The sequence below is a fragment of the Ovis canadensis genome, chromosome 5 (genome assembly GCF_042477335.2).
Source record: "Ovis canadensis isolate MfBH-ARS-UI-01 breed Bighorn chromosome 5, ARS-UI_OviCan_v2, whole genome shotgun sequence".
Taxonomy (NCBI): domain Eukaryota; kingdom Metazoa; phylum Chordata; class Mammalia; order Artiodactyla; family Bovidae; genus Ovis; species Ovis canadensis.
Genome location: NC_091249.1, coordinates 38,354,129 through 38,376,238, shown reverse-complemented (window position 1 = coordinate 38,376,238; position 22,110 = coordinate 38,354,129). Strand labels below are relative to the sequence as shown.

Here is a 22,110-nt window from a genome sequence, read left to right as displayed (position 1 = left end):
TGAGGTTCATGCATATTAAGATGCTTACTACTCACAATGAAGAAAAGTGGCTCTCACCTTCACACGTCTCTGTTTCAGTCCTGAACACATAGCCAGGCGGGCAGGTGCAGCTGTAGCTCCCAGGTGTGTTTCGGCACAGACCATTGTCACACAGCAGTCTGTTTACTAGGCACTCATCAATGTCTGGAAGCATTGGAAGACAGGAGGCACACACAGAGAAACGAACAGTACAGTGTTCAAAATGTTTTAATTTCGTTATTTGTTTTTCTTCCTCATCCCATACCTTACTCTGTCTCTTTGTACCCAAAGCACATTCCTTGGCCCTAAGCAAAATACATTTTACTCAAATGGAACAATCTTGTGCTTCCTTTTAAGATGTTCTAAAGTCCTTGGGATGTGTGTTAATGCTTTGGAAAAGGCACATTGCTACTTTGTCCTCCATTTACTTGTTGACCTGCAGCAGTATTACATTTTAAGCATCATTATAGTCTCCCCCAAGATTATACACTTTATCAAGAGGCCAAATCACAGTTTATTTATCCATCGATACATGCTGTGGGTTGAAATGTGTCTCTCAAAAAATATTTTGAATCCCTAACCCCCAGTACCTCAGAATGTGACCTAATTTAGAAACAGGATTATTAAGTAGAGTAATCACACTAAAATAAGATCCTTTGGGTAGGTTGTATTCCCGTATAGGTATGGACACCAACGACTGCAATAAAAGGGAAATTATGGCCCAGGGACAGACACATACAGAGGGAAGCTGATGTGAAGATGCACAGGGGAAAGACAGACATGTGGCTAGAGTAATGCATCTAAAAACTGAGCCATGCTGAAGACTGCCTGCAAACACCCGAGCCTGGAAAAGGAAAAGAGGATTCTCCCACCGAGCCCCTCTCCCCTAGAAGAGGAAAGGAAGGATTTTCCCCTAGAGAGAGCATGGTCCCACTGACACCTTGATTTTGCACTTTCGACTCCCAAACTATAACATTGATTCCCATTGTTTTAAGTAACCCCATTTTGGGTACTCTGTTAGGGCACACCTAAGTAAACTAAAATAGAAATTTGTTTTATTATTTTCAAAATCATTATAATTTTATTAAAATTATGTATGTACCTACTTTAAAGAGTTGAGCATTGCCATGAACTGTGTTCAGTGTGTGAATGTTCATTGAATTTCCTTGTTTTCAGCAGGGTACCCATGAGCTCAGCTGTACTTAGATGCTATCCTGGAAGTGACTTTGCTTTCAGGGAATAAAAACTAGGTGGTTTGCATAGTTTTGTAAGTGTCCAACAATCTCTGGCTGGGGCCCTTGCCAGTAGGTATCAAAATCTATTTTAAGTGCATGACATTTAATATAAATTTATACATCCATTATATGTGTATCTTCAACCCAAGATGAGATGGATATATAGTAACATATATCAGTAATAAAACTCAAAACCATAAACATGGAAAAATATATTTCTTTCTAATCATAATCATCAAGACTTGTATTGGAGTCATTAGTGGTAGATGTAAAAATTATTATATATAATGAAGGATCAATTAACATTCATTTTATAAAAGTGGATTCAAGTGCTCTGCCGGAAAAATCTAGATTTTTCACAAATTCTTGAATATAAGAATTATGTACTTGAAGTTTTTCAAACATTTCCTTATAAATTTACTAAAGGAAATATCCATCTCATCATATTTGGATATGTTGCAGCAATTGACTATTTCTTTCCAAGTCAACCTGTAATATTTAATTTTCTTAATGTAGTATATTATCCATACATACCACCTTGTAAATTTTTGAATCCCATTTCCTAATAAAGTATTATAGGATTAAGATAGATGCAGATAAAACAGGCCAGTAATTGACTATATGTCCATTCATCTGGGGAAAAAACCTAATTTAAATATTAATACTAAATTGTGCACTAAAAAGTCTGTTACTGTTTAACAGTATTTGATTCCAATATTTTTATATCCCTATACTAAAAAGGAAACAGGAGAAACTGTAAGACCTCTAGGTTCACGCACTTATTTATAGTTTGATTCCTATGATCCATGGGATTAAACTACACAAAAGGCTCCTGCATAATAAAACCAATAACTTACCAACACAATTTCTTCCAGAGGCATCTGGTTCATAGCCACTGTTGCAATTACACCGGTAACTACCACGTAGATTTTCACAAATTCCATTGGCACATATATCAGGATCCAGAGCACACTCATTGATATCTGCATTAAATGTTCAAAGTTTAATGCTCACGTCACTCACTGTCTGTTGATACATGTATGTCCAGTAAAGATCACTCAAAACACATAGTGTTTAACCCTGCAACCCTTCAATTTGCTGTTGTTCAGAAAGAGAAAGGAAATGAATATAAGGAGTGAGAATAAAATCAAGAGATATGGGACACTTCCCTGGTAAAAATGAAAAGTGAAGGGAACTGGCAGAAATTCAAAGAATTAAGCCATGTAATGTGCTGGCATTTATGATAAAATTAATAAAGAAATTTATAGGCTGTTGGCTCAAAACCCAAAGGAAAACTCAATTTGATAGGTACTATAACCATCTAATTAAAAGGCAAAGATTTATTAGGATTTCTATATAATTTTATGGTTCCAAAGGCATGGAATATTTCTATTTTATTATCATTTTTTATAGTCAACTAAGCAATATGATACTTAGTAAATGTTTCTCCTTGTTGATAAGTTGAAATTGATGGAGAGGTCAGTTCACATGTGGATGTTTGAGAACACAATGTTTTGCAAGCCATGAGCAGGACTACTCTCTGTCACGATAGGAAGTGGGAATGATGTGCTTATAAGAGAAGCCACTAAGTTCCAACGGGGCAGCTGGCTCTGCTGGGGAGGCAATGATGAAAGGGAATAAAAAATGGTGTGAAACAAAATTTTGGTCACTATGCTCAAATTTTAACAGTAACTATTGTTTTCTAGAATTTAGGAAGCCTTAAATATTCCAGAAATGTCAGTCTTTGGGTTTTTGAGAGAAGCAACTTTGTAAAAGTTTGCTTTTTTATTCTTGTTTCTGATGTTCTTTGCAAAGATGTGATGTTTACTGTCAATTAATCTATAATTTGTCTAAAGTCTCATCAAATATGAAAGTAGAGGAATATTTATGCAAACTAAAGGTGAATAGCACCCTACAGTTTTATTTAAAAAAACAAAAGATACTATATTAACATATAAGAGAACTTTAAAAGTATAAACACATATGTACTTAATATTCAAATTCCATATTGGAATTTTGTTTATCATAGTGCTAAATTTAAAAGAAGAAAACTTCATTGAAACTTTGTACTTCTATAGGTGGATAGAAACATTTTAGTATATTCCTAGCCATAAATAGTCAATTTATTTTTAGGGCAGTATGTCTCAAATATCTCTTAAAGATCCATATCAAATACCTCTTACAGATTATTTTTGTTTAAACTATGTTAGTGCGATTATTTTACATTTTTTCTTCAAACTGACTCCCTTTTTTTTTAACCAACTGCAGCTTCTTCTTCAGCAAGTTATCCATAAAATCATGCCTGTAATTTGTTAGTGACATTTTTAATACCACATATTTAATTATTTATCTACTAAGCATAAAAATGAACATCTACATACTGCTTAATATCATCTAGCTTTTAACCACTCTTCTAGAAGAAAATTTATCTTACTACATTACATGGATATATTTTATAATATAAATATATCATATCTATAATATAATAATAATAAAGATATGCAACAATTATTATAAGATTGAGAATTGAATAGTTACCTCTTCCATCCACAGTGATACCTACTCCACTACTACAAAGGCCATGGAATTCAGCTGTAAGATAAAAACACACAGAGAAATCAAAAGCTCTAAATTATATCCGTTTCATACACAAGTCACTTTCATGACTCCAAAACTATCATTAAAAAGAATTATCTGAAATAACTTAAAATTGAAAACAAATCACAATTTTCTAGCACATAATTATCTTGAGTTCCAAAATCAGAGATAAGCATAAAAAAGTAAAAAAAAAAAAACAAAAATGTGATTATCACCTTAAATATCATTAATATATTGATAAATATTACAAACATTTTCTACTTATGGAAACTTAAAAAAAATCTAAATTGTATTATAGAGATTGGTTTTAAGCTTTTTTTTTCTTCTCTCAATAGTAACAGGAAACATATATAATAAGTAGCATTTACTATGTGATATGCCTGATACTGTTCTAGCATTTTGAATCTAATAATTTATTTAATCCTCTCAATACCACTAACTAGATCCTGTTTTTTCCCTCTTTTATAGCCAAGAAAGTTGGAATAGAGATGGGAAGTAATATGCTCAGATCACAGAGTTATAAGTCGGGGAGTAGGCTTAGGCCCTCTGTATTCTAAAACAGACATTTCATGTAATAGCCCATTTAATAGATTAATATTTTTTCTCAGTTATGTGGATGTATTACACTCATTCAATCTCTTATTGATGAAATTAGGTTTGTTCAACTTTTGGCAATTACTGATATAATAAATAATACAAATTTCAAAATATCACTAGGTTAATCTCTTAGAAGTAAAACTGCCCCAAGTTTATGTTTCTTCTTGATAGTGTTCCTCTCCCAAAATATCCCAGGTTACATTTTCAGCAGCAGTGTATTGGTACAACCTTCCCAACACTGGGGAGAATCAATCATTTTTACCAATCTATAAAACAAAAATGACACTTTAAAAATTTTCTTTTAATTTTAAACAGATTAGGCATCTTTTATGTGGCACTCTTATCACTGGCACTTCTGCTTTGTGAAGTTTTGTGCACACTGTACTTTTTTCTATAGAGGATTTCAACTTTGCCTATTGATTAATGTAAATTCCTTATAAATTAAGGAAAATATTTTTCTAATTCATACACATGTTACTCTTTGGGGCCTGTTTTGAGAGTCCTTTATCATTACAAGATAACAAAAAATTTGCATCTTCTACAAAAAAGTTATTTTGCAACATTTAATATAGGGAGCTACCTTCATATTTTTCCAATATTTATCAACAATATTCATTACTTTTAGTTCAATTTGTTCTTACTGATCTAAAATGTCACCTTTATTGTATTCTATAATCCCATTTCTATTTACAATTGTTCCTAGACTCATTTTATTAGTTCACTGATCCTTTTATCTAGTCTAGCGATCAATTTTTCCTCTTCTTTCATAATAAGCATAATTCACTTAGATATATCAAGACACTTCATTAACTCCTTTTTTAAAAAAAATGTCATACTCAGTAATTCTTCCAGAGGGATGCTAACTGACTTTCTAAGGTTTGAGCAGTCCATTGAGTATTTTTTAACAGAATTACTAGCCACTTCCTTTGCTAGAATGCATTTCTTCCATTTTCTACCTAGGAAATTCTGATTTTTTTTTTTTTTTTGAGACCAAAGTAAGTATGCATCCTGCTTTGCAGTCTTTCCCAGTCTCCCCAGGAACTGCTCCTTCCTTTGTGCTCTCCTGGTTGCTTAGGCTTCTTTTCAAGGCAGCAATCATACTAAATTGTAATTTATATATTTGCCTACCTATACTTTCAACTCTTCTTGGCTTTAAAGGGAAAAGAAATCAGAGAGACTGTGTTTGAGTCCCTGCTGTACTTACAATTCGATACAGTTTTCATAAAAATGTGAATAACCAGTCACAGAATAGTCAAATTAAACCATTTAATGTGCCTGTAACATATGGTAACATTCAGAAAGAAATTTATGACTTTCTGGAACTACTGATAGATTCCTCATAGACCAAACTTCTATAGACTGCATCCTAATACCATTTTGCATGAAAATTAAAAATAAATAAAATCAGGTTCTCATGAACTTATCATAACCTTGAAAACGGTAAGTAAATTTTATGCTATTTATCTTCAGAATGATGAGAGATGAAAGACTTTGAGGCTAGCATATTCACATAAAGAATCTGGTTTAACGGTCATAATTGGATCATAAGATAAATTTTCCTATTCACTATGTGCTCTCTTTCCCTAGAGATCGTAAGTAAATATAAGCCAGATCTTACTATATGCCTCACATATCAACACAGATTTGAATTTCTTTCCTTTCGTTAAAGAGAGACAAAACACTTCAGAGTCGAGGTACTCTTTGACCCACTATCTAATGTTAGCTTAGACAGATTGCTTTTCAGGTACGGAACTGGCAAAGGTGTCTACCTGAGTTTTTAGCAGGGCATGGCTGGCAGGGCTCTCCAAAACCATAGTCTGGATTGGCACAGCAGCATTCAGACTTGGTCACGGCGCCGGGGAAGGGCCGCACACACACGCCCTTCTTGATCCCACCGTAGCATGTACTACGCATGTGCGTGTCTGAGGAGAAAACAATGACTTGAGATAGTGATACAGAGACAAAGAGATTTCAAAACAGAAGGCTTCTTGTAACTTAAGTGGCCAGTATATGGGAAGCTCTGGATAGCATCTGCCACTTCTCTCTTTCTTTGTATCTTCAGCATCTCATAGCATTAGGAGATCAACAAATGTTTATTATGAGAAGGAAAGAATAAATGCATACGAACCATTTTTTTCTCCAATAATTTTTACGCGTTACACAAGCATCAATTATCCCGCTTATCCTCACAGGCCCCTCATTGACCCAGGTATATTTCCACAGCTATAAACAAGACTTAGACCTCTAATCACTGACTATACTTCATATTATTTCTATTTTAGAAGTTCTTATGAACAATGAAATGCTGTGCAGTTAGACTATCTTGCGATGACCCTGTTGGTGATGAAATTTCTCTCTTCAGATTTCTGAGATAGGAAGCCTGTCTTTTCAAGCCCCAGTTCACTGTTGCAGCTATGATTTCTTTCTTTATTTTGGGCTATGCTGGGTCTCCACTGCTGTGTCGGCTTTTCTCTAGTTATCGAGAGTGGGGGCTACTCTAGTCGTGATGCATGGGCTTCGCATTTGCAGACGAGGAGCTCGGATTCTAGGGCGCTCGGGCTTCAGCAGTTGCAGCACCGAGGCTCAACAGCTGAGGCTCCTGGGCTTGAGAGCACAGGCTCAGGAGCCGCGGTGTGTGCTTAGCTGTTCCAGGGCATGTGGGATCTTCATGGACCAGGGATCGAACCCATGTCTCCTGCATTGGCAGGCAGCTTCTTTACCACTGAGCCACCAGGGAAACTCCGTTATGACTATGTTTTAATCTCTGACTCTCAACAAATCCAGTTCTATAAATAATTACTGCTACTCTGTGTCTTTGGTGCTGTGCCTGTTGCTTTATAGACATTGTGTCATTGAACATTCAACAACTCCATAGGTTAGTGATCATTATCCACTTTTCGTAGATGAGGAAGGTGAGGTTCAGAGGCATGACGTAAGTACCTCCAAGGCCTAGACTATCCACTGCCTGAGCTGAAATTCAGACACAGGCTTGTATGACCTCCAAAGCAATTCTTCTTTCTACTATGTCAGATTATACCCTGAAGACACATAACCTGGTTACTGTGCTCATGTAAATTCTCATAAAATACAGGACAACTTTATGAGATGGTAAATGGTAACTATTAAAAAAAAAACAAACTCAGATCATCATACAGGCCAGAGAAGGAGTAGAGTTTTAAGCAGTCTATTATATAGTAATTCCATCAAAGAGATAACCATTATTTATAAATACTTATAATTATTAATAACTTGTTAGAAATAATTTATTTTATCTGCTTGCTATGCAAAGTACTTATGTCCTGTGATCTGGTGTTTTTTCTGGTTAAAACAATGAGATGGATGTGTGGCTGCATGAAGCAGAGATGTGTGTATGCTCAAATGGAAGAGGTTTTCCTACACTGAGCCTGGGGAGTAGAAGTGCTGTTCCTTTCTGCCTCTGCTATGACCTCGTTTGGGAGGGTCAGCTCTGAGTTACACACAAGTATAGGACTCAACACAATGATGGATACTTGCAAATACAACATAATTCATGACTTGCAATAAGATTTTTGTGAATTCTTGGGATGGTACCCCTTATCTCAAAAGGCATCACAGAATGGTCAAAGTTATTTCTGTTTTCATGCTGAGAACATAAGCCAGGGGCAATTTTTAGAAGCAAGTCAATAAAAAGCCTATGATACTCACTTCTACCTTTGATAAAAACAGTTGAGTTTTCCCTTTTCAAAGACCCCAGATTGGAACTCTAGTTCATTTTATTCTCTTCAGTGTAGCCAAGCCAACATTCACAGTAGACAGGATTAGAGACACCGATAGCAGCAGTACCATCACGACGAGCTCACATGAATGTTTTGGTTGGTGATCAGACTTAAATCCTACGCTATGCCTTTTCCATGTGTTATCAAATTTCTCCAAGTCTTTTCTTTCTTAAAGACTGGAATTGCTGAAGGATTTTCTCAGATAATTAGCATACTTTACCTTTGTATTTACCAAAGGTAAAGTATGTATGGACACAAATGCTAATTTTACTTTATTCTTCATTTTTCAGGGTCAACTTTTCTTTATAGCTCAAAGCAGCAACTCTTAAGACAATGTTTAATATAACACTACTATTCTGATTTAACAAAACAGTAGTAATTGTAATAGTTTACTTATTGGGTATGTGTTATGTGCCAGACATCATTCAAGATTTATACCAATAAATCTAATATTAACCTATTTAATCCTCGAAAACAACCAGTGAGGAAAGGATGCACAGAGAGGTAATGTATCTTGCCTAAGGCCACACAACTAGTATTAAGGCAGGACGAGAGTAAAGAACAAAAATTAACCTTTTAGCTGACAGAACTGTCAAAGAGTGTTCATGAAGATGTTGAAATACTCTTAAGCTAACATAACAGGATGTTAAAAAGGAAATTTAAGCTGAAATCTCATGGTGCTAAATAACATATAATGAGGTGAATTTTGAGACTTCATCCTGAAGGAAGTAGAAATGGAAAATTCATTGCCAGGGTCTTAAACCCCTCCCAATATCCAGGATACAATTTAGAGAGAGGCAATCAAGAGTTTTTGAGGAGGATTTTTTTGGGGCAAGAGCCAGATCACAAATCGGGCATGCTTCCATCTTCACCCCTGGGCAAGAGAAAAGAGCTTCACAGGGAACAGCTTGAAGAATTTGTACCAAACTCTGTCAGGGACCCGTAGCACACAGAGGAGAGTGGCTGCTCTTCCCACCGCAGAATCAAAGGACAAAGGCAAGAGCAACCTCTATTCATTCAGTTCACAGGGCAAAGGGTGGCATGTCCTGTGGATTAGATGAGGGCCACATTAACTGGAGGCTCTAAAATGAATGCATAGAGAGGAGACGAGACACCATCAGGGACAGTCTGTCTAAAGTGGACGGCACGAAGACCTGGGGTTGGGCCAGGAGCAGCCACCAGGAGAAAAATGCAGGGTCTGCCTCTCGTCACAGGCGGGCCAAGGCCGTTGACACCCTCATGAAATCACTCACAAGGACGAAGTTGGCTTAAACTTGTGTCAAGCCCAGGAATCCTGAAGTAACCCTAGCAGGGTGCCAGCGCTTCTGCCTTCCTTCCTCCCCCTTGTGCTCTGACTGCCCTGGCAGAGTCAGAAACATCCCAAGCTCATGAAGGTGCGAGCTTGGGAAGGGAAGTCATACCTTCACGTTCAGAATACTGACTATTATACATCACTGGACATTCTAATTGCTAAATCCAGACTGTTTTCATTGCCTCAAGCTGTCTTATAAATTTCTGCCATCTAAAAACGGTGAAGTTGGGGATACCTAAGTTTTCCTCCTTAGTAGATAAACTGCTCCCACTGAATAATTAAAAATATGTTTTGAAGGGATTGAGAAAAAAAAATACAGTTGCCTTTTGTTCATATCCTGTCTGTGAATCATGCTTCTTCAATATCCTGGTTACAACAGAAGTTTAATTTTCTGAAAATGAAAAACTCCATCTCAGTATATAGGTAAACAAAAATGAACAAACAAATGAAATCTAAAATTAAAGTGCTAACTCTAATAATAATTCACAGTAATGATTCATCTCTAACCTCAACAATCAATGCCTCTAAAAGCATCTCAAAAGGCAGAAGATCTGGCAGGTTAAAGGAATAGCTATATAATTTTACACACAGAACAAATGGTGTTTAAATTTTAAAAAGTTTAAGTAACTACAACTGTGAAAAACTGGAGAGGGATTCCCAAAAAACTCTAATGCTTTTTCTGTATGTGGACAAGAGAATGAATATTTGTGTTTGAACGCTGACTTCCTAACAACTATTCATAGGTCGGTTGCTTAAAAGAAAAATCATTTCTCCCTCCAAAACTGGTTTTGAACTAATCATAGATTTCAGCAAAAGCATTTAGATAAAGGAAAAAAGCAACTGAAGATATTTTAGCCCTTTAAGCAGAAAGGAGCTACATTCTTCTAGTTACTGTATTTGAAATAGTCCTGAACGAAGTGCTGACAATCGTGTAAGCTGAAAGAAATCCTAGCCTGGATGGACTGGATGAAACTTTAAGTGGACAGGTTATTTCCATCTGCTGTTGCTTCTTCTTCATTTTTTTTTTACATAACCTTCAGAATCCAAATGTTTTGATTCCCGTAGGTTAAGAATAAAGTATAACCAGCTACGTCTGAGAAAGAATTTCATTCCTCTCAAATAATACTTTCAAACCACTGAGTATGTCTGTCTTTTACTCTATGACCTGAGAAATAGATGGTGCACAACGGCTAATTCACTTTCATGGAAGTGCTTTGGAGAGAATATGGCATTCAATGTATTTTCACAACTACTCCCTCTGCTCTTGATATCATTAGGACATGATGGTTGGGTTTTTGAATGCCAAGGATATTTTCGTTTTGCCCGCCTCTTGAAAGCTGATGCCTGCTCACTCAAAAGTAGGAATTATTCCCAAGAGGGATGATGAATGGTTTCAAATAAAATATACATTCTCTCGCATACTCTTTCCTCGTTTCTATCATTACACAGCACTGAATAACTATTTAGAAACATTTCCAACTTTCGATATAAGTTGAAGTTCTAACATATAAATTATTTACATTTAAAATTTTGTTTGGGAAAAGCAGCAGACTCACAGATATAGAGAACAATCTGGTGGTTACCAGTGGGGATGCGAGGAGGGGCAACATAGGGATGGGGGAGTAGGGGATACAAACTATGGGAGTAAGACAGGCTTAAGGATGTACTGCACAGCATGAGGAATATAGCCAATATTCTGCAATAACTGCAAATGAAATTAACCATTAAGATTGTATAAAAATAAAATTTAAAAGGCTTCCCTGGTGGCTCAGACAGTGAAGAACCTGCCTGCTGAGCAACTAACACACAGAAGATGTTTTAAAAATGTTACAGCTCAGATGACAAAAATAAATATTGTTTGGATAAAAGTAAGAGTTTATTTAAATACAACTGCTATCCCTGTTTCATGTCTCACTAATTATAAAGCATGTATCCATTGTATGTAGTGTGTTAAGTCTCTCACTTGTGTCCAACTCTTTGTGACCCCAGGGATTATAGCCTGCCAGGCTCCTCTATCCATGGGATTCTCCAGGCAAGAATACTGGAGTGGGTAGCCATTTCCTTCTCCAGGGGATCTTCCTGACCCAGGGACTGAACCTGGGACTCCTGCATTACAGGCAGATTCTGTACTGTCAGAGCCGCCAGAGAGACATGGTTATCTAACAATACGAAGGACACTGGTAAAGAACAATTTTTTTTCCTTCTCTAGCATTTCTATCTCATCAGAGGCTACTGAAGGGAGCTAGCTGGGCTCTTTGTCCCTTTTTAAAAGGTGCCTTATTGAGATATAATTCACATACAAAGAACGCACCCACTTAAATAAATTCAATAGCTTTTAGCACATTCGTAGAGTTGGACGATCATTATTTTAGCTGATATCAGGACATTTCATCATCTCATAAACACCTTTAACAATCACCTTCTTCTCCCACCACCCTCAAACTCTCTGCTCTGAGCAACCACTCATCTGCTCAGTCTCTACAAATTAGACCTTTACAGGCATTTCATGTGGAAATGAAATGTGTGTGGCTTCTTTCACTTAGCACGATGTTTTCAAGCTTATCCATGCTTTCATGTGTTGTTAGTATTTTCTTCATTCCTTTTTATGGCTGAATATTATTCTATTGTATAGATACACCTTTATCCCGTTTTCAAAAATCATTCGGTCATTGGGGCCATTACAGAATGTTTCACTTACCAACACACACGCGTCCGTCCACACCCACAGCCAGACCTGGGGGACAGTCACAGCGGAAGGACCCTTCATTGTTGATGCAATGCCCATTCATGCAGATTCCTGGGGTCTGGCACTCATCAACATCTGCCCAGAGAGGGGAACACAAGCCAGGCCATTACTCTAACTTTATTACAGAGTTGACCTGTTGCCACCACTGTACACCATCAACATTTGGTTTTCAATTTTATAACTTGTGCAAGAATACACAGATGTGACAAAAAACCTTTTACACAAATGCAACTCTTTCAAACACATTTTCAGAAAGATTGAGTGAAAGTAGATCGTTTTACCCGTTAGAAGAGTATGACAAATTCATTTTTCATTATTTATTTGGCAATTCTGTTTAATATTAAATGATATTCAACTCAAATTAGTTAAGTGAAACAAATTCTTAAAACCAAGGTAAATGTTTTTAACTAACTTTCATTTACACATATATAAAATTCCAAGATGCTGTTTTAATATTAATTCAGTCAGTTCACAGTAACAAAATAATTTGAAGTCTCAAAGTGCTTAAATTTATGAAATGTAACCCACCATTAAATGGCTTCCCTGTAAAGGGAACAGCCTTCAAAACACAGAGCTGCCAAATCATGAGCATTTCAAAATTTATGGATTACAGCATTTGTAATAAAAATTAATAAAAGTTTCAATAAAGGAGGAACTGGTGAGATTGAGGTCATCTTTTTATGTATGTTTAAGTTAGAAATGCTGAAAAAGTTACAGGCTGTAATGTAATGCTACACACTGGAACAGAATGCTAATCTCATATCCTGTGATTAATCTAAGTTAGCTAACCTTGAGATGACATTCCAGTCCTGAGTTCAATCAGCAAAGCTACAATATTTCTATTTAATAGTGAACTTCTTTTTCACGAATAGTCAAGAAACTACTTTCATTCAGAAATACAAGAATCAGTCTTGATTTTTCTCTGTCCACTGTCCCTGGAATTTCACTGACATTATAGGGTTTGGGTATGAGTATTATTTGCTATTCAGATCAATTTGTGTGACTGAAGGCAGGAAGTATTCATGGAGCTTATTTTGTCCAAAAGGAGGAAACTGGAATAAAACTTATTTTTTTAGTAGAACTACAAAATTTGTTCCATCTTATTAAATTCCAACTGTGAATATAAACATAATGTAGTCTTATTTATTTCCAAGAGTTATCTTTTGCTTAGTAAAGTTACCACTAGAGCTTGGGCTTCAAAATGGTTTTATAAACAAAACAGTTGCTAGAAATATTCAAATTACTCCTTCATGAAATCAATATAAGGCTTTTAGATATGGATATAGTAACAGATGATATGTGAATTAGCTTATGGAAAAGTTATAATGCAAAACCAGTAATGAACGACGGTGGAAAATCTAGTTCTGAGAATACAATATTTTTCTTCCTCTTTTTTTATGTAAAAAGTTGAGAGAACTTATTTCTTCATTGTCTTTTCCAGATTTGCTAGAACCAATCTGTCATTCCCTTAATTCTTCCTATGCCATTATTATTTTTGTAAAGACACTGGTGTTCCACAGACCACAAAGTATGTTTTTCTAGGAAGCTTTAGACACCTGCCGTACTGAATTACCAAGAGACGTGAATAATACAAAATCCACATGAAGAAACTGAAGTAATTCTTGCATGATTCATTCAGATAAAAAAGATGGTTTCAATCATGGTTACTTTCCTATCTCAGAGCCATACATACCAGTGCAGTAACGCCCATTTGGAGCCAAGATAAATCCTGGTTTGCAGATGCACTTGAAGCTGCCATCTTCATTAATGCACATCCCATTCAAACACATGTTGGTGGTTGTACACTCATCATGGTCTACAGAAGGAGAGAGTGACTTACACAACTGGCCTTGAGGAAACCAGTGCTCCCTCTTCCTACAAACAACTGCCAGGCATATTCTACTGCATAAATGAGCCAAGTGGTCACAGACTTTTTTTTTCTTATGAATGCCAGCTGAGTGAGAGCAAATAGTGTGGAAAATGTGAAGGACCTTTAGTGTAAGGGACATAGAGGAAAAGCATTACGGAAATTTTGTGTGTAGTTTCTATTAGAATCACGTGAATAGAGTTTTATTTTGATTACCAAAAAGTTACTATTTCTTTCATCGGATGTTTACATTGTATGAGAGAATAAAGCAACGAGAAAGCTCACGGCACATGAAATGATCTGGACTTTGATTAGTGGGTGAAATATGTGCTTCTGTGCAAATAGAATATTTCTGTGGCGTATTGGTGTTTACTACAAGGCTAGACCAGGACCACAAATTTGGAGATTTGATTATCGCATACATCAAATGTTTTTGTGCTTCCCTAGACTGGAGGTGGGTCTTTTCTGTGTTATCAGTGTTGTAACCCCAACAGTCAAAATACAGTAGGTGCTAAAAATTACAAAGAATAATTGTTACTTTAAACATATGCCACACAAGAAATTTCCAGAAGCAATGAACTATTCATTTATTATATTTCCAAAAATTCTGTCCCTTCACTTTAACAGTCTTTTGTTAAATGTATTTATATTTTACCTAAGTCATCTGAACGACTGTCATATATGTGCTGTACGAGCTTTCATGGAAATAGTCTATATGGTTCTAAATAGAAGTGTGTATATCCCTTAAAAAATCTTTTGCAAGGGAGCAGGCACTTTCCATACCAACGCAGTTTTTTCCATCTGTAGTTAATTCAAAGCCAGCATTGCAAATGCACTGGAAACTTCCATCTGTGTTCACACATCGACCATTCTTACAAAGAACCCCATTCTGGATGCATTCATCAATATCTGGGGAAATTAACAATATTAGTCTTTTAAAATAATCACAAAATCAATAAGACAATCCATGTAATATCCAGGTCATGGTGCTTCTTTAGAAAAATGTCCATCTCTCACCAGATTTTTTTTTATTGGATAGGTAGGTGTAAGCAGTTATACAGCCCTGACTTACAACAGCTGAAGGAGGGAAGAAAAAGAAAAATGAAATGGGGTGTACAGTGAATGTAGAAGAGGGTGGACAGTGCAGCTGGAATGTAGCTGCTTCTGACACAGTGGTTGAAGACCTGAAAAGTCAGAGCAAGTGAAACTGCTCATATGTGGAATCTAAAAAGAAATGGCATAAAAGAACTTATTTACAAAACAGATACAGAAAACAAACTTACGGTGACCAATGGGGTGAGGTGGGGAGGTACAAATTGGGAGATTGGAATCGACAAATACACACTACTATATGTAAAACAGAAAGCTCAAGGACCTACTGTGCGCTTCTCTGGTAGCTCAGCGGGTAAAGAATCCGCCTGCAATGCAGGAGACCCTGGGTCGAGGAGATCTCCTGGAGAAGGGAACAGTTACCCACTCCAGTATTCAGAGAATTCCATGGACAGAGGAGCCTGGCAGGTTACAGTCCATGGGGATCGCAAAGAGCTGGACACAACTGAGTGACTTTCACGTCACGTCACTTCACTTCAAGGACATATAGTATGGCACAGGGAACTCTGCTCAATATTCTGTAATGACCTATATGAGAACAGGATCTAAAAAGACTGGATACATGTATGGTGGTGCTGGTTCAGTCACTAAATGGTGTACAACTCTTGTGACCCCATAGCCTGTAGTCCACCAGGCTCCTCTGTCCATGGGTTCCCATTTCCTTCCCCAGGGGATCTTCCTGACCCAGGAACCAAACCTGTGTCTGATTCTTTACCACTGAGCCACCAGGGAAATCCAAATATATGTAAAAGTATAATTAAATCACTTTGCTGTACACTGACACTAACACAACATTGAAAATCAACTATAGGCCATCAAAAATTAATTTAAAAAAAGACATGTTTGGGAACGCATGTAAGAATTAAAGATTTTAAAATTAAAAAAAATAATAAAATAAAATAAAAAAACAAAAAAAATAAAAATAAAAAAGACAAAGCAAGGAGCTGAATAAGAATGGAATAACTAAAGAATATCTGGATTAAGAGCAACATGACAAAAATTGCTGGAATAAAGTGATTCAAGCAACTGCCAGTGGATAAATAGGAAATGAAAAAAGGAAAAGAAGGATTATCTTCTAGAAGAATTCTGGGATGAATCAGCAGTGAGGTAGAGCATTTGGATGAGGATGGTGGGTGTAGCAGTGAAACTGCATTTAGAGCAGTCGTGATGCGGTATTGGACTACGTGTGAGGTTCAAAGGAAACAGTAGCTGAGAACAACAATAAATCTTGAACTCTGTTAATCAGAGAGCAGTAATGCTACTGATCTTACTTGGAGAAAGGAAGCTGTGATCTAGGGAAGGAAGATAAACCAGGTTTTTCTCTGACACCAGATACCACACTGCCTGTGTTACATATGCAAAAAAGTATTTATGTTTGAAGAGAGTACTTTGAGGGTGACATACAGTAAATCTGTAATAATGTAACAGCACTTATTTCATTCCATGTCTTTCTTGAATAAATTCACTTTTAACCTCCACAGCCTGGGTCACTCTATTTCATGGAACATTTTCATATGTGAAAGCAAGCTGCCTTACCAATGCATGCTTGCTTGGTAGGAGTCCGCTGGAATCCGGCGTGACATTTACAATAATAGGATCCAGGTGTGTTAACACAGTCTCCATTAGTGCAGGGATTTGATGTGCATTCATCAACATCTGTGAGCAGCAAAAGAAACCATTACAGACCGCACTCCATTTCTAGAAACGTTTGTTTAAAATGCATTTAGGCCTCCCAAATTTGAGAGAAGGCCAGTCAGTGCTAATAGTCTAAACAGCAGAGTATTTATAAAGGAATAAAAATTCCTTTCTTCAACTACAGAGGCCCATCTGGAGAGTTACAAAAATATCACCTATTGGAGAATACAAGAGAATTTGCTTTAACCAAGAAATAATGGTCTTTCAATTTGAATAATGTACAATGATCAAAAGCATGAGTTTGGGGAAGACACAGCCATGAGTTCCCAGAGGCTAGAAAATGTTTATTATCTAAGTAATCTGGGCAAGTTAATAGCCTCTTTAAGGCTTACTACAGAGTTAGAAGATTAATTAAAAGATTTTTAAAAGATACATATTTATATTACATATTGTCACTTCTATTAGTTTTTAAAAAGACAGACAAATTATGGAATTTTTGTTAACTCATTTATATATGTAACTATGTATCAAGGCTTGGGTAATATTTTGAAGCAAAAAACACAGGATGGGGTAAAAATGGAAATTAAGTTTTTTTAAAAAGTCTATTATATTCGGTAGTTGCTGGTTTCTCTAGGATCTTAAAATTGGCACAGGGATTTTTTTGCATAAAACCAAGTTTTATGGAAATACTGATTCTGATCCTAAGGGTGAGAAATGTCACTGCTCTCTCTTTAAATTCTCCAAGTCTTATCAAATGCAAATTTATCACAGAATTCAAGGACTGTGCAACTGAACGACAAAGTGGACATCAAGGATTAGTTAAATCCTAGAGAAATCATGTTTGTGTTAGAAAAAGCAATGCCCACTAAGTATTATTTTGAATGCTGGTGAATTAAAAGCCTGGCTGGCTGGTTAGGGCATAATGATTTGCCCTTTCATAGACATAGAGAAGTCATTAGCATATATAATTTCAGCTAAATTGGTGAGCACAACAATAAAATCAATTCACAGTTTTACCATTTTTGTAAACAGATTGCTTCTTTCACAGATATTCTTAAACGAGGAACTGTACTCTACCAAACTCACCAACTTCATTAATATAAACACCTAGATTGCAAGCAATTAAACTTTCTCTGGTAACAGAGTGGGGGAAAAACACTCACAGCAAATAAAATTAAAAACAACACAGAAAAACAGGAGTAAATACTTTTTTAATTCATCCAAAGATTCCTGGCATCCAAAGATGCCTCCATTGAGACTCACATTTAAGCTTTTGGTTGACAGTTTCAATTCACTGAGCCAAAGGAATGAAGCAAAATGAGAAAAGACAGAGTTTAGAGTGTTAGTAAGCGTATCAAGCATGACTAATGGTCTGTGCAACAGGCCATATCACCTTCAGTAGACAGTGCGGCAGGTTGTATCCGATTCTTTGTGACCCCAAGGACTATACAGTCCATGGAATTCTCCAGGCCAAAATACTGGAGTGGTTAGCCTTTCCCTTCTCCAGGGATCTTCCCAACCCAAGGATCCAAGCCAGGTCTCCGGCATTGCAGGCCGATTTTTTACCAGCTGAGTCACAAGGGAAGCCCCATGGTCCTAAAACTGTCCTTAAAAGATCATCAAAACTCTGTTCATTGCCAAACACAGCAGTGTTTTTGTCCTCTTTGTATTTCATTTTTTGGCTGCACTTAACTCCTTTTCTCTCGAAAGCACACCTTTTCAAGGCTTCAGTGATACATATTTTCTAGATTATTTTGCCATCTCACCAACATTATTACTAATGTTGCTAGTCCACAGGGTTCTAGCTGTACTACCTGCTATCTTTTAACTCTTCCTGTTTTTCAGCCTGGCTGCAATCATCACCTATATGTTGCTGACTCCTAAATTTTTAACTCAAGTCAACACTCCTCTTAGCTTTACAGGTCAATACCCAAGACACCTAAAATTCAACATGCCCCCTAAGAGATTCATCAACCACTTCCTCCCAACCTCTGTCTTACAGCTCATGTTAATGATGCCACCATATATCCAGGGTTACTCAGTGACGAAGGAAGAAAAGGGAGAGGCAGAGACAGAAATCACAGCATTTAGAACCAGAAAGGACAGGGGACTCTTCTTTCTTTTTCTTTCTGGCCATGTCACGCAGTATGTAGGATCTTGGACCAAGGGATAGAACCTGCACCCCATGCGTGGAAGCGTGTAGTCTTAACCACTGGACAGCCTGGGAAGTCCCAGGCAGGGGATTCCTGAAATAGTCCAGCTCAGCAGTAGGGTAAGGAAGCGCATGGAAGCATAAGTGCACAAGAAAGACAGCTTGACAATCAGCTTTACTTCAAAATCCTATTCACCCCGACTTGTTCCTGTAGTCTAAAAGCTATTTAAAAAACTGAGAAGAATGAAAGACTCATGAGCTTACCTATGCAATCCCCATTTGCATCCTGCTTATAACCCATGTTGCATTCACATCGGTAACTAGAGACAGTAGGTATGCAGCGTCCATTTAAACAGAGGTTAGCGTGGTGCTTACAGATATCTATTGTCTGGTTCAGAATAGCTATGAAAAATCAGAGCACAAACGACATTCCAACACTGCAACACGGATTACTTTCTTTCAAGTCGGTTTTTAAAAGGATATTTAAGTACATTATTTAGGGGTACATATCAAAAGCCCACATTATTCTGTATTTTATTAAAACTTTAATGTTGGAATTTAAAAACTATTCTTGAGACACACCGTTATAACTTGCGTTTGTTAAGTTATATATCTGGAAATTTTGCCCATAATGTCGTCTTTTTAGAATGTCAGGAATGTTCTACTGTACATTTCAATGCTTCCCACTTTTTTTTTTTTTTTTGGTAACCATGCTGAATATCCAGATATATCGTAAACAGGCAATATGCCAAAAAGAACAAACATAACACTGTAAGACATCATTAAATATTATTAGCAAGAGCAGTTATTTTAAAAAAGAATGAACTTAAATGTCAAGCACGCCAATGCCAATTCTGGCTAGAAGCCCACAGTTCTCAATTTCTTAAGTTATTCAACAAAAGAGGGCGAGGAAAAGAAAAGATACTTCATTATAATATTTGTTTAGGCACAAGCAAGACATATTCAATTTATCTCAGTTGAGAAATGGTTCTGGAAAATAATTCAAGGAGGGTATGATTGGGACAGCTACAAGCAGCCAAATGAAATACACTGGAACCAAAAAGAATGCTCTTTAACGGCATCATCTGGTCTTGGAATATTACCCCACTCTCACCTCTATTTTCAAAGAGAACCTGGGTCACTCAGTCTTTTCTCCAACTTAGAAAGTTTATGGAACATAAAAATAACACTTTACTAAGACTGTTTTACTATATTATGCTTTAGACCTCGAAGTAGGTTTCTGCACACACACACACACACACACACCTTTTGGGGAAAAGGATTAGATATTATAATATCTTTTAAAGGGGAAAACTAAAGAGTCTACACACAAAGTGAACACTCACTTAGTCCAGTGATGATGGGCCCCTGCCCCCCGGCCCCTACACCAGCTCCCCCAACGCCAGGAGAAAAGCCGTTGCCTCCAGGAATGGGAATGAAGCCTGCTCCTCCGGGGCCATAGCCATTGCCATTGCCACTTGGGGCAAAGCCATTCCCCCCAGCGCCTCCAGGTCTGGAACCAGCACTCCCTGGAATCCCTCCTATTGGAAGTCCATCCAAGCAAAGTCTGCGATATTCCTCTAAAAGAGAAGAAAGTTCAGTTAAACACAAATGGATATATTTCTGCATAATAAAGGTAATTTGTGTGTTATAATAATCATTTTAGGTTATCTATGCTTCATGATATGAATAAGTTAGTTATTAGCTTGATAAATGTTTTCAGTGCTAGTAGTAGCAGGAAAAATACGGGTGCTTCAGGAAAAAATGGAAATCTGTAAGCCATATTTTAACTGAGTTGCATACCCAAAGAATTGTCTATACGTACACTTTGATTTTATGTCTCTAAGTGCAACTCATAAAATTCCAGATATGACTTGCATTTGCAAGAAATTCACTTGAATGGATGGATATTAAACCTTTAAGCAATTCATTCTATATTTGGTTTTACTTAAATCTCCATCAGTATCACACCTACACATTTTCCCTCTTTTCTTTTTTTTAAGGGATTAATATAATTTAGAATAATTTTTTTTCTAATGTGGACTCTTAACAGAATACAGCATTTAATAAGCTTTTAAATCTGCTAATTGTTTGTCCAAGTATCAAAGTTGAGGGAAAAAGGTATAATTGCCTTATTTTCTTAACTGTTCTCAGAATTAGGGCACCATATAAGAAGAAATGAAAACTGTTTAACTCAAGTAATTGTTTGAGTATTAATATGACTAGGGTGATGAGTTTTCAAAATTATACACTATGCATTATCTCTGGTTTTAAAAAATTTTACTACTCAATTTTGGAATTACAAGGATTAGAAATTTAGAAAGAAAGGCCCTTATTTTTTTTCCTCCATAACAGAACATACAGATGTGTATGTTTATAAGCATATTTCAAAAAGCTGAATTATTTTTCATATTTATAACATGGAGGCAATGTAATAACATATTATCAATACACTTTTATGTGATGAACACTACACTTTACTATGCATGTTATATTAACAAGAGGAACTACTTCTCGTTCATCTTAGAGTAATTTTCTGGTATAGCCTCAGCTACACGGCAGTTAATATAGCAAAGTGAATGACAGTGAATTCTGAAGACAAAAGTCAGTGTATTCTGAATTTTCAAGGTCATTAGAAAAGGTAGGAAATATCTCTTAAGGACTGGAGCACAATAAGCTGCTGCTGCTGCTGCTAAGTCGCTTCAGTCGTGTCTGACTCTGTGTGACCCCATAGATGGCAGCCCACCAGGCTCCCCCGTCCCCGGGATTCTCCAGGCAAGAACACTGGAGTGGGTTGCCATTTTCTTCTCCAAACAATAAGCTGAGGGTATGCCTAAAATAAAATAAATGAAGGCCAAACTTTATTACTCCAGCTTCAAATGGAAGATTAGGTTCTAAAACTGAACTTACATACCGACATTCAAAATAATTATTAAAATTCTTGCTTAAAGTTAATACATGATCGGTGGTTAGGGTTTTTTCTAATATTAACAAAAAGAATAGAATGAAGACTGATCCCAATAAACAACGTCACCCTAACCCCCACAAAAGTCACCCAAGTCCTGAAGACACTAAAAGGAAGGCA

The 22,110-nt window shown here is 36.6% G+C and overlaps 1 protein-coding gene across 1 annotated transcript in view; it reads right to left on the bottom strand.

Moving 5' to 3' along the window:
* Window positions 1-22,110, bottom strand: part of FBN2 (fibrillin 2) — a 230,978-nt gene that overhangs the window by 86,880 nt on the left and 121,988 nt on the right. Inside the window, exons 10-19 of the mRNA XM_069591633.1 lie at window positions 20,372-20,605; window positions 19,290-19,427; window positions 16,775-16,894; window positions 14,912-15,037; window positions 13,955-14,077; window positions 12,214-12,336; window positions 6,218-6,370; window positions 3,792-3,845; window positions 2,111-2,236; window positions 58-183 (exon numbers count right to left, since the gene is read on the bottom strand). Of these exons, the coding sequence (XP_069447734.1) occupies window positions 58-183; window positions 2,111-2,236; window positions 3,792-3,845; window positions 6,218-6,370; window positions 12,214-12,336; window positions 13,955-14,077; window positions 14,912-15,037; window positions 16,775-16,894; window positions 19,290-19,427; window positions 20,372-20,605 (1,323 nt within the window). The remainder of the gene's footprint in view (window positions 1-57; window positions 184-2,110; window positions 2,237-3,791; window positions 3,846-6,217; window positions 6,371-12,213; window positions 12,337-13,954; window positions 14,078-14,911; window positions 15,038-16,774; window positions 16,895-19,289; window positions 19,428-20,371; window positions 20,606-22,110) is intronic.